This window comes from Bufo bufo, chromosome 5 (assembly GCF_905171765.1).
Source record: "Bufo bufo chromosome 5, aBufBuf1.1, whole genome shotgun sequence".
NCBI classification, from domain to species: Eukaryota; Metazoa; Chordata; class Amphibia; order Anura; family Bufonidae; genus Bufo; species Bufo bufo.
The window spans coordinates 188,018,907-188,036,756 of record NC_053393.1 but is presented as its reverse complement, the minus strand read 5'-3'; the positions used below and the strand labels follow the sequence as shown (position 1 = coordinate 188,036,756).

At 45.4% G+C, this 17,850-nt stretch overlaps 1 protein-coding gene across 1 annotated transcript in view; it reads right to left on the bottom strand.

Annotated features, from left to right (window-relative positions):
• Positions 1-319: 319 nt before the first annotated feature.
• SOCS6 (suppressor of cytokine signaling 6) overlaps positions 320-17,850 on the bottom strand; it is a 29,805-nt gene continuing 12,274 nt past the window's right edge. Inside the window, exon 2 of the mRNA XM_040433021.1 lies at positions 320-2,432. Coding sequence (XP_040288955.1) covers positions 704-2,308 — 1,605 coding nt within the window. The 5' untranslated portion in view covers positions 2,309-2,432 and the 3' untranslated portion in view covers positions 320-703. The remainder of the gene's footprint in view (positions 2,433-17,850) is intronic.

Here is a 17,850-nt window from a genome sequence, read left to right as displayed (position 1 = left end):
TCCCTTGATTCCACATATCGGAAACAAGGTAATCTTGATGTTTGAAACTGAGGTGGACGGGTTCTACACAGTCAGAGCCAGAGGTTGATAAGGGTTAGGATTAATAGGCTGAGCGCAGTGTCTTTTTACTTTTATACAAGTGATTTGTTTAGCCCCTGATAACAGTTATTGCGGAGCCGTTTGGACACTGCTGCTTATTCTGTGCCGGTGGTGTATTCTAAATACCAATAACAACCACATGTAACCTTCCGGTGATATTTTCCAATGACTACTAAACCATGCTTATGCGTAGAATTATTATTTTTTTAGTTCTAAAAGTGTGAAGGTTTCCTCCTTTAGAAACAAACAGGTAACGAAAGCTGAAATCTACAGGTTCAATTTAATGTCAGCGGTGGTAAAGAACACATGAAATGTGTGCTTTCAATGCATAATAGTCACAGTGGATAGCAGCTAAGAACATGGAAAAAATAGGAGAATCTAATAGTTCACATTGTGATTTTTGATAAAAGATGGTGATTTCACGCATCAGATGTTTTATGGTTTTACTATTAAGAAAAAAAATGATAGAGAATAATGCATTACATGTATTTCTCAGAACTAAAATGTATGGCAGCAAAATAGTCACATAGCAATGAAAGTCTGTAAACTGTATTTCATTTATTTTTTTTTATCCCAAAGTGCAAATTGCAAAATTCCCACAAGTTCAGTAGTGCTTTTCCTGTAAATAATCCTTCATTTTGTTTGGCAAAGGCAGTTTCTGAATCAGGTCTATTCTGGTGTACTGACGTATGACAAAACGGCACAGGTACTGCAAAGACCGCACCTGCATAAATCGCGACACTGGATTGGTCAGTCTAACTGGATACGTCGCTGATCCTGGAACGCGAGACCTGGAGTAGCAAAACGCTCCATTTTCAGAGTCTCTGATGGAATGTTCTATAAGGTCAACGATGGAGGTATGTCCTTCCACGTCTGGTTGTTCGTAAAAGCTAAATCTACCATTTGAATGTTCGATTCTAGTATGAAGCGTTTTACTATGGGAACGAAAACTTAGGCTTAAAAGGTAACGGTCATCAGAACTGTCTCGGACCAGAAAGGAGCCATCTGGCACGTTTGTCAATTTTTCTTCTGCTTCCCAGCGGGTGATGGGTCCCCAGTACCAACCTTGTTTTGCAAGTTTTTTTAGCTCCTCGGTAAGACTGGTGACAACCATAGGTCCACTGCTTTGTACAGAGTCATAGATTCGGGCCACACCAGGAGCAGTGTTGGGGTCGAAATTCAAATGGCAACGCATGCTTTCAGCCATGTGTGCTTCTGTGCTATTAAATCCTGCAAAGTTCCTTTGGATTTGACTACTCTGGACTGGAGGTAGCAATGGTGAGAGTGGTGGCACGTCGCTGTGACTTACCCTGGAGTTTTGAAAAATAACTCCATTGGTACTATGCAGTAGACCATTCACCGTCTGGTCCACAAAGATGTCCGAAGCCACTACTACATCCGGAGCTACGTGACTTTCCTCTCCGTGGAAGCCGTTACTTCCTATTTGGGAAGGTACAGCAGAAATTTCCATCGGGGATGAGCTATCCAAACAGTAAGTACGTGGTCCTTCCAAAGGATACATTCCCTCATCTAAAGGCACAGTATACTGAATATAATCCTGAGGCACAAGTCCTAGAACTACAGGCACGTGATCGTTAATATGCAGATGGAGATCTCCATTATGGGACTCTGTACTTTTCAATGCATTACTTTGTTCCTGATAAACATTTTCTGACTGCAGCTCATGAAAGTCCTTTCGAACGCCGTTAAGCACAGGGCTGGGACTGGTGGAATGGACCAACGCTTTAACTTTCACTTCCATTTTTATACAGGTCTCTTCAGAGTTTGTTGGACGTAAGGGCCATGGAGTTGGACTGTAATGGTGTGTTCGAAGGGATGTTGACCTTAGAGGCCTTTGAGATCTCACATCTTTAAAAGTTATAGGTGCAGAAGATGAAGAAAATGTGTCCTCTTCTGCAGAGTTAACCGATGTGCTTCCCTTTCCTTTTTGCTTCTGCTTTGCTGAAAGGCGCCTTTTCAAAGTCCCCATTAAGCTCTCACTTTTTGACCTATTTTTGCCGCCTTTCTCATCTTCACTGTTGATTTCACATCCTGTCAAGTCTTTGCCATAGCAGCTACCAAACAGAGAGTCATCTTTCACAAAGGTATTGGCAATTGAAGGCTGCTGTACCATTACAAAATCATTTTCTTCTTTGCTTTTGTTCAAGTTAAAAGATTTACGAAATGTCTTCAGACTGATTTTCTTCATTATGGCAAGTGACCACTTCCTCTTGCTGTTGGACTCCTCCAGTGGACGGGCCCTAGAACGCTGCCATTAATCACTGCTTCGCCTCTTTTTTTAAATGGCGTCATTTAGCTTCTGTAACCATCACCTGGAACAAGTAAAATCGAAGAAATCAGGATTATTTCAATGTTTTATTACATATCATATAGCAATTGACTTGTTCTGGGCATATTCCCCTCTCCCGGGCAGATCTGTAGGACAGCAGGTGCAGTATATATGTACTGTATTTTTCGCCCTATAAGACGCACCTAGGTTTTTGGAGGAAAATAATAAGAAAAAAAAGTTTAACCAAAGAAATGGGCTTTGAACTAATGATAGTCTGTGGATGGCACTGTTATTGGGGGGGGGGGGGGGGGGGGGGGGGGGGTCTGTGGATGGGACTGTTATGGGGGGGGGTCTGTGGTTGGCACTGTTATGGGGGGGGTCTGTGGATGGCACTGTTATGGGGGGGGGGGGTCTGTGGATGGCACCGTTATGGGGGGGGGGTCTGTGGATGGCACCGTTATGGGGGGGGGGGGGTCTGTGGATAGCACCGTTATGGGGGGGGGGGGGGTCTGTGGATGGCACCGTTATGGGGGGGGGGGGGGTCTGTGGATGGCACTGTTATGGGGGGGGGGGGTCTGTGGATGGCACTGTTATGGGGGGGGGGGGTCTGTGGATAGCATGACACTGCTATGGGGGGGGGGGGGGGATAAATAGCATCATAACAGCGTCAGACACTGAATGACCCCCAATACAGGGGGTGGGGGCTGGCATCTACACTAGTTTTAAAATGTCAGCCGGGGCCCAGTGCAGTCATTGTATTCCATTGCACCGGGCCCCGCTCACTGTACTAATGGTATCTGTAACTGCAGGCAGGCAATGGTTAACTATAGATATGTTCGATCCAGCACTGAGCAGCCTGTACTTACGATCATAGCAGGCTGGAGGCAGGGCGGGCGGGCACTGGCAGCGTAACTTCCTACGTCACGTGCCTGCGCCGCCTGCTTCATTCATAAAGTGGGCGGAGCAGGCACGTGACGTAGGAAGTTACGCTGCCAGTGCCCACCCACCCTGCCTCCAGCCTGCTATGATCGTAAGTACAGGCTGCTCAGTGCTGGATCGAACATATCTATAGTTAACCATTGCCTGCCTGCAGTTACAGTAGATAGCATTAGTACAGTGAGCGGGGCCCGATGCAATAGAATACAGTTACTGCACCGGGCCCCGCTCCCATTACAAAACTAAAGGCCGGCCCCCAGCCCCTCCTCCCTGATACACACGCCGGCCGTGCTGTGCAGCTTGCCCCATAAGGGGGAGTGCATCTTATAGAGCGAAAAATACGGTAATATGACATTTAGGCCTTAGGGTCCATTTACATGACCGTAGGGGGTCCGTGCCCGTATTGCGGACTGCAAAATCTGGACACCGGCCGTGGGAATCCTGTATTACGGATGTGGATCCACTGACCTGAATGGGTCCGCAATGCTAAAGATACAGCGCAGTGTGGAATAGAGGCACAGATCGGAAGCGCTTCAGTGGGCGTTTTTGTTTGTGACTCAACACTGCAGAAGATGAGACATATTTTTTGCTGTATATTGCGGACCCCTTCAGGTGAATGGATCCGTGCCGCAATACAGGATTCACACGGCCAGTGCCTGTATATTGCGGAACGCAATTTGCGGTCCACAGCAAGGGCACAGACGTCTTACGATCGTGTGAAAGTACCCTTAAGAGGGTTGTGCCAAGTATAAAAGTTATCCTGAAAGATCCAGAGACCAGTGTCGCATGTATCAGCGGGAGAAAATCAGAACTGGATCGCACATTCACAATGCTATGCTTTGATCTAATTAAACTCGCTTATCAGCGCTATATAGAAGTGTACAGCCCCCATACTGTATGCTGTACAAGAGGCATTAGTGTACATTTTGATCAAAAGGCATAAGCCCACTCACCACGCCAAGGTCTCCTCTTTGAGTGGGACCTACTCTGACAAAAAGTTGCAGCACAATGCGTGACAAAGCGGCACTGCCTTAGTAGGCGGCAGGACCCAGGAGTCAAACAGCAACCCTGCTGTCTGACAATGCCACCCATGGCCCTGGGTCCCACCAACCCACCAGCACAGCGCCACAAAAACAAAGGCCGCCACGCAGTACTGCACCATGTGAACAGTTTAACACATGTCCATTGCCATCAGGAGCTACAGGTCAATGACCACTTATATGCAGACTTCTGCGAAATTGCCTTTGTTTTTGTTGCGCTGTGCTGGTGGGTTGGTGGGACCCAGAAGACTGACAAAAGGCAGGCCTTCCAGGCGAGACAGACGGAGAGCACTACAGAGCAGGCCACTGCTGGATCTAGGAGCTTGGTCTTAAATATATATTCAGATCTGAACATTCTCAGATGCTTATTATACAAAACGTATTAACGTTATTTGCCATTTCTGGGATATAATTTAGATTTACTGCTAATAATGCATACCCTTTGGGAGGCATAAGCTTGTAAAGCTGTAATATGATGGCAGTTTAACAGCCTGCTCTAAATGTAAAACAGTATTTCCAATGTGTAAGGGACAAGCGCATGAGACTGCATAAACAATCCCGCTAGTAAAGTCCATCGCTATCCTTACAGTCTGGGAGGGATCGTACCATTCGGCAGGGGAGCAGGATTACCCTACAGCTGCACTCAGCACCACCAGAGGAAGACGGGCAGAGGTAGTTACCTGCACACGGGTCCAGTAAACATGCAGAAGATCCGCACCCAAATCGCATTAGTTACTTGCCGTTTTGCAATTTGGTGCAGATCTCATCCTTCCATTGAAAAGGGTGAAATTCACAGCTAAATCCGCTAACATAATTGCCAAAGGGCAAATTAATTGAATTAATCGCCCAACCGTAATACAAAGGATACCTGCTCCTTCAATATGGCCGCCACCAGGAAGTCTTTCAAAATATTGAAAGGGGTTGTCTGAGATCTAATAGAATACAGAGGCCGACTGGACAGGGTTCAAAACCCAAGAGATACGCCTCTTATCCGAGTGGCTCCCATGCCCACTGGACGAGAAGTGATGACATGCCACATACACGCACATGACTGCTGCTGGCCAATCAACAGCAGCAGTCACGTGATATCTGTGCAAGCATCAGCACCGACACCATTAATTAGCTGGAAGTGCTCACAGGAGATTATATGGCAAATCATTATTTCTGTTCTGACTAGGACTGGAGTAGAGGAGCTGGGACACTGTAAAAAGGAGTGGTTTTTTTTGTGTTCTAAATAGTTCCAGACAGTCTCTAAATCCTATTGGATCACAGAAAACCCCATTAATAAGTATAAAAATTACTTTGCTTCTACCTACTGAGATATTTACGATAAGCCCCGAAATAAACAGGAAGCACACAATTCCCAGAACAGTCTCTGCTCCGTTCTAGAAGAATCTCGTTTGGCACTGAGAGAAATGCTCATCAGCTGGACATGTTAATTACCGGAGGATGCACTACTGATGGAGCAGTATACAGTACAGCCCATAGACCTACATGACTGACTGCCACATGTGATGTGAAGTACTCATGGAATCTACACAGGTAAGTGGCTAGCATGGCTCTACTCAGACGTTTCCCAAGTAAAGGGTTTTCACAGCCAGTGTTTGATCAGTGATTAGGAGCCAAAACCAGGAGTGAAGGCTACACAGAGATGAGGTATAATTGAAAGATCTGCTCCTGTTCTGTGGTTTTGACCGTCTCCTGATTTAAGCTCACAATCCCTGATGGAAATCACTGCCGAAGCATTGAATGTGTGAAGGCAGCTTAAGGCCACATGCACACAACTACTTTTGATCCGAGTCAGATCCGCATTTTTTGTAGTTTTTTGGACACGGACCCATTAAGTTCTATGTGACCGCAAAAAATGCAGACAGCACACAGATGTCATCCATGTGCTGTCCGCATTCATGTTTCTGTTCTGCAAATTATAGAACATGTTCTATTCTTGGTCATTTTGAGGCTAAGAACAGGCATTTCTACTATTAGGCGCACAAAAAAATGCAGCATGCACTAAAAGGACAGCAAATTACATACAGTTATGTGCATGAGGCCTTACCCTGCAGAAATTCCAAAGTCCTATCAGGGAAAAATACCAGGAAGAAACACAAACCAAAGTGGGATCATCATGGCCTCCTGGCAACCAAACTGAAATGGCCATTGACTGCTGCCCACTCATTTCTCTACAATTCCTAATACCCCTTTAACATTACCTTTCCCTGGAAATAAGGGGGCTAGCAAAACCCTTAAAAACAGCCCCATACAGTTATCCACATTTTATGGTAAGCACTATTCATCTCCAGAGGCAGTGCTCTCCAGGCATCCAACATACCCAAATCTGTCCATCAGCCTCCAGAATGTGGACCATCATTCATGACTCTACGTTCCAACTACTTCAGCTGATGGCATTGTGCCTGGCGATCTGATCTTAGGCTTGTGTGCTCAACCATAAGAACTCATTTCATGAAGCTCGGGTGCAGCTACAGGTAAATGATAGAGGGTAGGAGTTTTACATGCTTCTGAGTTTGTATGGTCTACAGCTTTGTGCATGAATTGTGGTGGACACAGAGGGACAGCTGCAACCTTGCCCATCCACAGTGGCCAATGGCAGCACAAATTTAAAGGTAACCTACAATTTTGTGCAGCCTTTGGCTGACAAGAGTTAACAAGGCAGCAGCTGCCACATTGTGCCCACCAGGGTTAACTCTGCTTTTCACGTCAGTATGAGTCAATGGAGTAGAACATCGGACCCTTTTTTTTTTTCGGCGCTGAAGCAGATGGACTCAGAACCAGGATAATATTAATGAAGAAAGGAGTTTTATTCAAAGTCAACACGTTTCAGAGGCGAACAGCCCCCTTCATCAGGACAATAAAAGCTTATACATATACAGTGTATATGTATAAGCTTTTATTGTCCTGTATATGTATAAGCTTTTATTGTCTTGATGAAGGGGGCTGTTCGCCCCCGAAACGCGTTGACTTTGAATAAAACTCCTTTCTTCAATAAATATAATCCTGGTTCTGAGTCCATCTGCTTCAGCGCCGAAAAAAAAAAAAAAGGGTCCGATCTTCTACTCCATTGACTCATCTACCCATCCCAGAAACCGCAAACCCACGGTGAAGGGCAAGGACCTGGCAGCAGCAGCAGATTTTTTTTCCCCGAACGTTGAACGGGATTTCTTTCAGCAGAGCGAACTGTAGGCGTTGTGACTCCTCACAACCCTAAAGGGTAAGCGCAATCTACGTAAAATCATTAACTATACATAACGGTATCACACACGGGGCGCTGCCTCCACCCTTTTTTTCTTTCTCTCCTTATATATTTCACGTCTCTATATTAGCACCAACCGGAGCAGATCTAGCAGATCTGAAACTTCACAAACTGTATCTGAATATGACACATTTAACAGCTTAGTCTACTTTCACACTGGCGTTTTGGCTTTCAGTTTGTGAGATCCGTTCAGGGCCCTCACAAGCGGTCCAAAACAGATCAGTTTTACCCTAATGCATTCTGAATGGAAAAGGATCCGCTCAGAATGCATCAGTTTGCCTCCGTTCAGTCTCCATTCCGCTCTGGAAGAGGACACCAAAACGCTGCTTGCAACGTTTTTCTGTCCGTGATGTGGTGCGGAGCAAGACGGATCCTGACACACAATGTAAGTCAACGGAGACGGATTCGTTTTCTCTGACAATAGAAAACGGATCCGTCCCCCATTGACTTTCAATGGTGTTCATGACAGATCTGTCATGGCTATATAAGACATAATACAACCGGATCCGTTCATGACGGATGCATGCAGTTGTATTATTGTAACGGAAGAATTTTTTACAGATTCGTGACAGATCCGCAAAAACCACTAATGTGAAAGTAGCCTTAGGCCACATGTACACGACCGTTGTGTGTTTTGCGGTCCGCAAACAGCGGATCCGAAATACACGGATGGCGTCCGTGTGCGTTCCGCAATTTTCGGGATGGCACGGACAGCCTTTAACCTCTTCAGGACACAGCCCTTATGTCCTGGTACTTAAGGACACAGGGTGGACCTGTACGCCCTGTGTATTTCTGATCACCGCGGCGGGCGGTGATCGGAAGCCGGTGCCTGCTCAAATCATTGAGCAGGCACCTCGATTAAATGCGCGGGGGGGGTCCCGTAGGGGGGACCTGATGGCATGGAAGGCAGCGCGATGCCTTCCGGTGACGAGCCTTTGAGATCCAGCCCCCTGGATCTCACAGGCTTGAAGCTGTATGAGTAATACACACAGTATTACTAATACAGCCAATGCATTCCAATACAGAAGTATTGGAATGCATTGTAAAGGGATTAGACCCCCAAAAGTTCAAGTCCCAAAGTGGGACAAAAAATAAAGTTAAAAAAAAGTTGAAAAAATAAAGTTTCCCCCCCCCCAAAAAATTTAAAGTTTCAAGTAAAAATAAACAAAAACGTAATTTTCCCCAAATAAAAGATGGGGGAAAAAAATAGGGGAAAAAAAAGTATACATATTAGGTATCGCCGCGTCCGTATCGACCGGCTCTATAAAAATATCACATGACCTAACCCCTCAGATAAACAGCGTAAAAAATTTAAAATACAAACTGTGCTAAATAAACCATTTTTTGTCACCTTACATCACAAAAAGTGTAATAGCAAGCGATCAAAAAGTCACACACACCCCAAAATAGTGCTAATAAAACATCTCAGCCCGCAAAAATCATACCCTACCCAAGGTAATCACCCAAAAACTGAAATAATTATGGCTCTCAGACTATGGAAACACTAAAACATTTCTTTTTACTTCAAAAATGAAATCATTGTGTAAAACTTACATTAAAAAAAAAGTATACATATTAGGTATCGCCGCGTCCGTGACAACCTGGTCTATAAAAAATACCACATGATCTAACCTGTCAGATGAATGTTGTAAATAACAAAAAATAAAACAAAAACAGCTATTTCTTATTACCTTGCCTCACAAAAAGTGTAATATAGAGCAACCAAAAATCATATGTACCCTTAACTAGTACCAAGAAAACTTCCACCCTATCCCGTAGTTTCTAAAATGGGGTCACTTTTTTGGAGTTTATACTCTAGGGGTGCATCAGGGGGGCTTCAAATGGGACATGGTGTCAAAAAAAAAAAAAACAGTCCAGCAAAACCTGCCTTCCAAAAACCATATGGCATTCCATTCCTTCTGCACCCTGCCATGTGCCCGTACAGCAGATTACGACCACATATGGGGTGTTTCTGTAAACTACAGAATCAGGGCCATAAATAATGAGTTTGGTTTGGCTGTTAACCCTTGCTTTGTAAAAGTAAAAAAAATATTAAAATGGAAAATCTGCCAAAAAAGTGAAATTTTGAAATTGTATCACTAATTTCCATTAATTCTTGTGGAACACCTAAAGTGTTAACAACGTTTGCAAAATCAGTTTTGAATACCTTGAGGGGTGTAGTTTCTAGTATGGGGTCATTTTTGGGTGGTTTCTATTATGCAAGCCTCACAAAGTGACTTCAGACCTGAACTGGTCCCTAAAAATTGGGTTTTAGAAAATTTCTGAAAAATTTCAAGATTTGCTTCTAAACTTCTAAGCCTTGTAACATCCCCCAAAAATAAAATATCATTCCCAAAATGATCCAAACATGAAGTAGACATAAGGGGAATGTAAAGTAATAACTATTTTTGGAGCTATTACTATGTATTATAGAAGTAGAGAAATTGAAACTTGGAAATTTGCAAATTTGCAATTTTTTACACATTTTTGGTAAATTTGGTATTTTTTTATAAATAAAAAAATATATTTTTGACTCCATTTTAGCAGTGTCATGAAGTACAATATGTGACGAAAAAAAACTCTCAGAATGGCCTGGATAAGTCAAACCGTTTTAAAGTTATCGCCACTTAGGCTACTTTCACACTAGCGTTCGGGTGTCCACTTGTGAGCTCCGTTTGAAGGGGCTCACAAGCGGCCCCGAACGCATCCGTACTGCCCTAAAGCATTCTGAGTGGACGCGGATCCGCTCAGAATGCATCAGTCTGGCAGCGTTCAGCCTCCGCTCAGCAAGCGGACACCTGAACGCTGCTTGCAGCGTTCGGGTGTCCGCCTGGCCGTGCGGAGGCAAGCGGATCCGTCCAGACTTACAATGTAAGTCAATGGGGACGGATCCGTTTGAAGATGACACAATATGGCTCAATCTTCAAACGGATCCGTCCCCCGTTGACTTTCAATGTAAAGTCTGGACGGATCCGTTCAGGCTACTTTCATACTTAGAATTTTTTTTAAACTATAATGCAGACGGATCCAAACGTCTGCATTATAGGAGAGGATCAGTCTGTGCAGACAGCAGACAGATCCGCTCTGAACGCAAGTGTGAAAGTAGCCTTAAAGTGACACTGGTCAGATTTGCAAAAAATGGCCTGGTCCTTAAGGTGAAATCAGGCTGTGTCCTAAAGGGGTTAATATAACGCCTATTCTTGTCCGCAAAGCGACATGTTCTATTTTTTTTTGCGGACCACGGAACGGAGCAACAGATGCGGACAGCACACGGAGTGCTTTCCACATCTTTTGCAGCCCCATTAAAGTGAATAGTCCGCATCCAAGCCGCCAAAACTGCGGCTCGGATGCGGACCAAAACAACGGCCGTGTACATGAAGCCTTAGGCTAACTTTTAGGCAAAAAAATAAATAAAAAATATTTCCTCATTTTCCTGGTTCTCTTCTGGCCCTTTGTTTACTTGCAATAAAAACAATCTCTGCCCCTCCCCCCGCTCTGCTAAGGGAGTGGATACAAGAGCTGCCCTGAGTGACATGTCTGCCTGCTGGGAGACTCAGCAGCATGTTGTATGTGTAGTACTACAAGTCCCAGCTGTATAATGACACTGCTAAGGGAGTGAATACAAGAGCTGCCCTGAGTGACATGTCTGCCTGCTGGGAGACTCAGCAGCATGTTGTATGTGTAGTACTACAAGTCCCAGCTGTATAATGACACTGCTAAGGGAGTGAATACAAGAGCTGCCCTGAGTGACATGTCTGCCTGCTGGGAGACTCTGCAGCATGTTATATGTGTAGGACTACAAGTCCCAGCTGTATAATGACACTGCTAAGGGAGTGAATACAAGTGCTGCCCTGAGTGACATGTCTGCCTGCTGTGAGACTCTGCAGCATGTTGTATGTGTAGAACTACAAGTCCCAGCTGTATAATGACACTGCTAAGGGAGTGGATACAAGAGCTGCCCTGAGTGACATGTCTGCCTGCTGGGAGACTCAGCAGCATGTTATATGTGTAGGACTACAAGTCCCAGCTGTATAATGACACTGCTAAGGGAGTGAATACAAGTGCTGCCCTGAGTGACATGTCTGCCTGCTGGGAGACTCAGCAGCATGTTGTATGTGTAGGACTACAAGTCCCAGCTGTATAATGACACTGCTAACTGAGTGGATACAAGTGCTGCCCTGAGTGACATGTCTGCCTGCTGGGAGACTCTGCAGCTTGTTGTATGTGTAGAACTACAAGTCCCAGTTGTATAATGACACTGCTAAGGGAGTGAATACAAGAGCTGCCCTGAGTGACATGTCTGCCTGCTAGGAGACTCTGCAGCATGTTGTATGTGTAGAACTACAAGTCCCAGCTGTATAATGACATTGCTAAGGGAGTGAATACAAGTGCTGCCCTGAGTGACATGTCTGCCTGCTGGGAGACTCAGCAGCATGTTATATGTGTAGGACTACAAGTCCCAGCTGTATAATGACACTGCTAAGGGAGTGAATAAGTCTGCCCTGAGTGACATGTCTGCCTGCTGGGAGACTCTGCAGCTTGTTGTATGTGTAGAACTACAAGTCCCAGTTGTATAATGACACTGCTAAGGGAGTGAATACAAGAGCTGCCCTGAGTGACATGTCTGCCTGCTGGGAGACTCAGCAGCATGTTGTATGTGTAGGACTACAAGTCCCAGCTGTATAATGACACTGCTAAGGGAGTGAATACAAGTGCTGCCCTGAGTGACATATCTGCCTGCTGGGAGACTCTGCAGCATGTTGTATGTGTAGTACTACAATCCCTAGCTGTACAATGACACTGCTAATACACACAGGATCTTCCTGCAATGCTCTGCAGAACTTCTCTTTCAGCTCCTGTGCCCAGCATTTGTCTCCTCACTGCCTGCAGCTACACAGTAAACACTTCAGCCCTGAGTCTGTGCAGCTGAAAGGGTTAAGAATCCTGGGAGAGAGCAGACAGCAGCAGCAGCCGGCAGTGCAGGGGGGCGTGGCCAGCACAGTGACCTCTGGTGTACAGATCTCTCAGGCTTGTGCACAATCAGAGCAGGGAGAGAAGCTGACATCACAGGTCATGTGACCCTCAGTGAAATCTGAGAAACCAGCCACTGGAGATAAAGTGAGTTAATTGGAAAGCGGTTACATTTGCCTAGATAGAAAGAACAAAAAAATAACACGGACAACCCCTTTAATGAGATTGAAATGCAATACCAAGCGCAGCCACTATACAATGTACGGCGCTGTGCCTGGTATAGTATGAAGAGGCCAAAGCAACCATCCAAGCCCATAGCCTTTTCCAAAAGCTGATTGGTAGTGTTGCCAGTAGTCGGACCCCACCAAATACTGATTATCTACTCTGATAGGTCGGAATATTTAGTTCCCAGAAACCACCTTTAGGCCCCTTTCAGACGAGCAAGTGTCTCGTTCCGGACTCGCAGCGCAGCACCCAGCCTGAACTTCCAGCACTGCCGGGGGTCACATAGCGTTATATTGATTTAGGTCCCTTTCACACAAGCGAGTTTTCTGCGTGGGTGCAATACGTGATGTGAACACATAGCACCCGCACTGAATTCTGACCCATTCATGTCAATGTGTCTGTGTACGAGCGTTGTTTGTTTTTCAAGCATCAGTTCTGCGTTGCGTGAAAAATCGCAGCATGTTCTATATTCTGCGTTTATCACGCAGCCCTGGCCCCATAGAAGTGAATGGGGCTACGTGAAAAACACATCGCATCCAGAAGCAATACGTTTTTTTACTGATGGTTGCTAGGAGATGCACCCGCGCAGAAAAAAAAAACCTGAACGCAATCGCAGACAAAACTGACTGAGCTCATCTGGAACACATCCGGACCAAATCAGTCATGCCCGTGTGAAAGGGACCTTATGATGCTATGTAACCCTTTCACACGGGCAAAAATTTCCGCCACACTGAATCTGGACCCATTCATTTCAATGGGGCTGTGCAGATAAGCGGTGATTTTCACGCATCACTTGTGCGTTGCGTAAAAATCACAGCATCTTCTATATTCTGCATTTTTCACGCAACGCAGGCCCCATAGAAATGAATGTGTCTGCGTGAAAACCGCAAGCAAGTGCGTATGTGGTGCAATTTTCACGCATGGTTGCTAGGAGATGACGTTAGTAAATTGATAAAAGTCTATTCACTGTATTAATTTTCCCTTATAACATGGTTATAAAGGAAAAGAATAGCATTCTTAATACAGAATGCGAAGTAAAATGTTGCTTGAGGGGTTAAAAAAAAAATAAAAAAATGTAACTCACCTTCTATCTTTATTCAGCAGGACCTGCGCTGACATCACCGCGCTCACCACGTGGTGAGCACAATTACGTCAAAGGTCCTTTTGCAGGTCCTGAAAGAAGGCGAAAGACGACTATACCGGCTGCGCGATCAAATGAGGAGAGTTCATTTTTTAACCCCTCAAGCAACATTTTACTTCGCATTCTGTATTAAGAATGCTATTCTTTTCCTTTATAACCATGTTGTAAGGGAAAATAATAAAAATTAATAGAACACCTAACCCAAACGGGAACTTCAGTGAAGAAGTCCGGGTACCACATTCAGTTTTTTATCACGCGCGTGCAAAACGCATTGCGCTAGCGCGGAAAAAAACTGACTGCAATTGCGTGCCTACTTGCGCGGTTTTCCAACAATGCACACGCAACGCATGCGGAGCAAATCCGGGACGCCCGTGTGAAAGAGGCCTTAGCGATCAGTAAAACTTGCACCATTTTGCAAGTAAGTTCAGTCCGTTTTGTCTGTGATTGCGTTCAGTTTTTTCCGCACGAGTGCATTGCGTTTTGCACGCGCGTGAAAAAAAAAAAAAAAAAACACAAACACTGAAGGTTTACAAACATCTCCTAGCAACCATCAGTGAATAACGCACTTTTTTCCGGATGTAATGCGTTTTTCACTGAAGCCCCATTCACTTCTATGGGGCCAGGGCTGCGTGGAAAACTCAGAATATAGAACATGCTGCGTTTTTCACACAACGCAAAACTGATGCATGCACACAGACCCATTGAAATGAATGGGTCAGGATTCAGTGCGGGTGCTATGTGTTCATGTCACTCATTGCACCCGCGCAGAAAACTCGCTCGTGTGAAAGGGGCCTTACAGATCTGTAATGTATTGGATAACACTGACAGCATTAAGTCAGTGTCGTCTAATACATTCCAGAACTGTAAGGCCCCTTTCACACGGGCGTTGCGGGAAAAGGTGCGGGAACACACACGATTTTTCCGCGCGAGTGCAAAACATTGTAATGTTCCTCGCATGTTTGCTACCCAAACCCGAACTTCTTCACAGAAGTTCGGGCTTGGGATCGGGGTTGTGTAGATTGTATTATTTTCCCTTATAACATGGTTATAAGGGAAAATAATAGCATTCTGAATACAGAAAGCATGGTAAAATAGCGCTGGAGGGGTTAAAAAAAATAAATAAATAAATAAATAAATAAATAATGTAACTCGCCTTAATCCACTTGCTCGCGCTGCCGACATCTCGTCTGTCTCCTTCTTTGCTGAACAGGACCTGTGGTGAGCATTCATTGCAGGAACAGGACCTGTGGTGACATCACTCCGGTCATCACATGATCCATCACATGACCCATCACCATGGAAAAAGATCATGTGATGGACCATGTGATGACCGGAGTGACGGAACAGGACCTGTGGTGACGTCACTCCGGTCATCACATGATCCATCACATGATCTTTTACCATGGTGATGGGTCATGTGATGACCGCAGTGATGTCACCACAGGTCCTGTTCCTGCAAGGAATGCTCACCACAGGTCTTGTTCAGCAAAGAAGGAGACAGACGAGATGCCGGCAGCACGAGCAAGTGGATTAAGGCGAGTTAAATTATTATTTATTTTTTAACCCCTCCAGCGCTATTTTACTATGCATTCTGTATTCAGAATGCTATAATTTTCCCTTATAACCATGTTATAAGGGAAAATAATAATGATCGGGTCTCCATCCCGATCGTCTCCTAGCAACTGTGCGTGAAAATCGCACCGCCTCCGCACTTTCTTGCGGATGCTTGCGATTTTCACACAACCCCATTCACTTCTAAGGGGCCTGTGTTGCGTGAAAAACGCAGCATATAGAGCATGCTGCGATTTTCACACCAAGTGATGCGTTAAAATCACTGCTCATGTGAACAGCCCCAATAGAAATGAATGTGCGGGTGCAATGCGTTCGGGATTCAGTGCGGGTGCAATGCGTTCAACACACGTATCGCATCCGCGCGGAATACTCGCCCGTGTGAAAGGGGCCTAAGGGTTACATAGCATCATTAATCAATATAACGCTACGTGACCCCGGCAGTGCTAGAAGTTTAGGCCGGGTGCCTCGCTGCGAGTCCGGAGAGTGACACTCACTCGTCTGAAAGGGGCCTTAACCTCTTCCTGACCAAAACATCTTTGGAAACCCCTTTTTCTTTTCATCACAATATTCTGATCCACATAACTATATTTAAGTCTACAGAGCTAATTTTTTGCAGGGCGATCTGTCGTTTTTATTGATACCATTTTTGCATGTGCACAACTTTTGACGACTTTTTTTTGGGAAGTAAAGCGACAAAAAAAAATAAAAAACAGCAAATCAGCTTTTTCTTTCGAGTCACGCTGTTCACCTTACAGGGTTCTTTTTTACATTAACAGTACAGGAGCTTTGGGACGTGTCGATGCTCATGGTATTCTTTTAAAATGGTGTGTGGGTGTTTAGATGTTTAAGAACTTTATTTACATTGACTTTTAGTCCCCCCCAGGGAACTTTAACATGTGATCGTCTGATTGCTTCTCCCATAGACTGCAATGGCTTAACATTGTGGCCTATGGGAGATTCACTGTTTCTATAAAGTCCTGCCTGCAGCACTTCGCTATGACCGGCTTCGGATCACGGCAACCAAGCGGTCTCGGTGTGGGGGAGTCATATGGTCCCTGAGAAAAGACCTCTCACATGCTGCATTTGCAAACGACCATGGCATCTGAGTATGTGATCTGCGATAACTGTGTAAAACTGCAGGCACTCAACAGCAATGGCGCCCGCTCAACTCCTGGGTGGGTGCCATCTTTAAAGACCCGACATACGGGGTTAAGTCATGGAGCTCTTTAACACTACCCATTTGGGGGGGCGGAGCTTGCGCCGGTCTGAGATGGCCGCACTTCTCTGAGCTCTGTAACACCGATCTCTATCTATAGCAATCTTAGCTATTATATTGCCTGAAAACAGCTAAAAATGGTAAAGATTGGGAACGCTAGAGCTGGGGACCAATCTACCTCCAACAAAGTGCAAGCTACGCCAGGAGAAATGGATAAATTCCTAAAAAAGGCAGCTGCAGCTTATGTAGCAAGGGACTCAAAGATGGCGACTGCCCACTCACAGAAAAATACAGAGCGGCCGTTGGAAAGAGCGGAGGAAGACAGCGACATGGAGGAGCCGCAGGGCAAAGGTTCGCTCCCGATCACCAGGCACTACTTAAAGCAGGCCCTCTGCAAAGCTATGGAGCCTGTGCTGGAAGAAATCGCCGCATTACGGCAAGATATGAGACAGAGTAGAGGTACTTGAATCCCATCAGGCCTCAATTCTGGAGCACCAAAAGGCCATCTCTGCCTCCCTCCAAAGATGTGGCACTTACCTAAACGACCTGCACAACGCCCTGGAAGACCAGGAGAACAGGGGGCGCCGAAACAACCTGCGCTTTAGAGGGATCACTGAAACAGCCCAGCCAGGTGACGTAACCTCCACGATCCTAGCAATATGCTCCCAGCTTGTAGGCCCTGATTTTGAGCAGGAGATTATCATAGAACGTGCCCATAGAGCACTGCGCCCCAAGCCAAAACCGGAAGATCCCCCTAGGGATGTAATCTGTAGATTCTTAAATTTTCAAGTTAAAACGGCGATTCAAGAGGCGGCAAGAAATCGTCCTGATTTTTCCTATGAAGGATCACAGATAACGATTTACCAAGATCTGGCCCCATCTACTCTCAGAAAGCGCAGAGCCATGAAACCACTGACGGAGTGGTTGCGCTCCCACAGAATTCAATACAAGTGGAACTTTCCCTTTGGTATATCCTTTTCCCAGGAGGGAAGACGCTATAACATCTCCACTTACTTGGAATTGGAAAATCTCTACGATCAACTACAAATCCCGCCGTTAGGAGTGGAAAACTGGGAGCTGTTCCAAGACCTC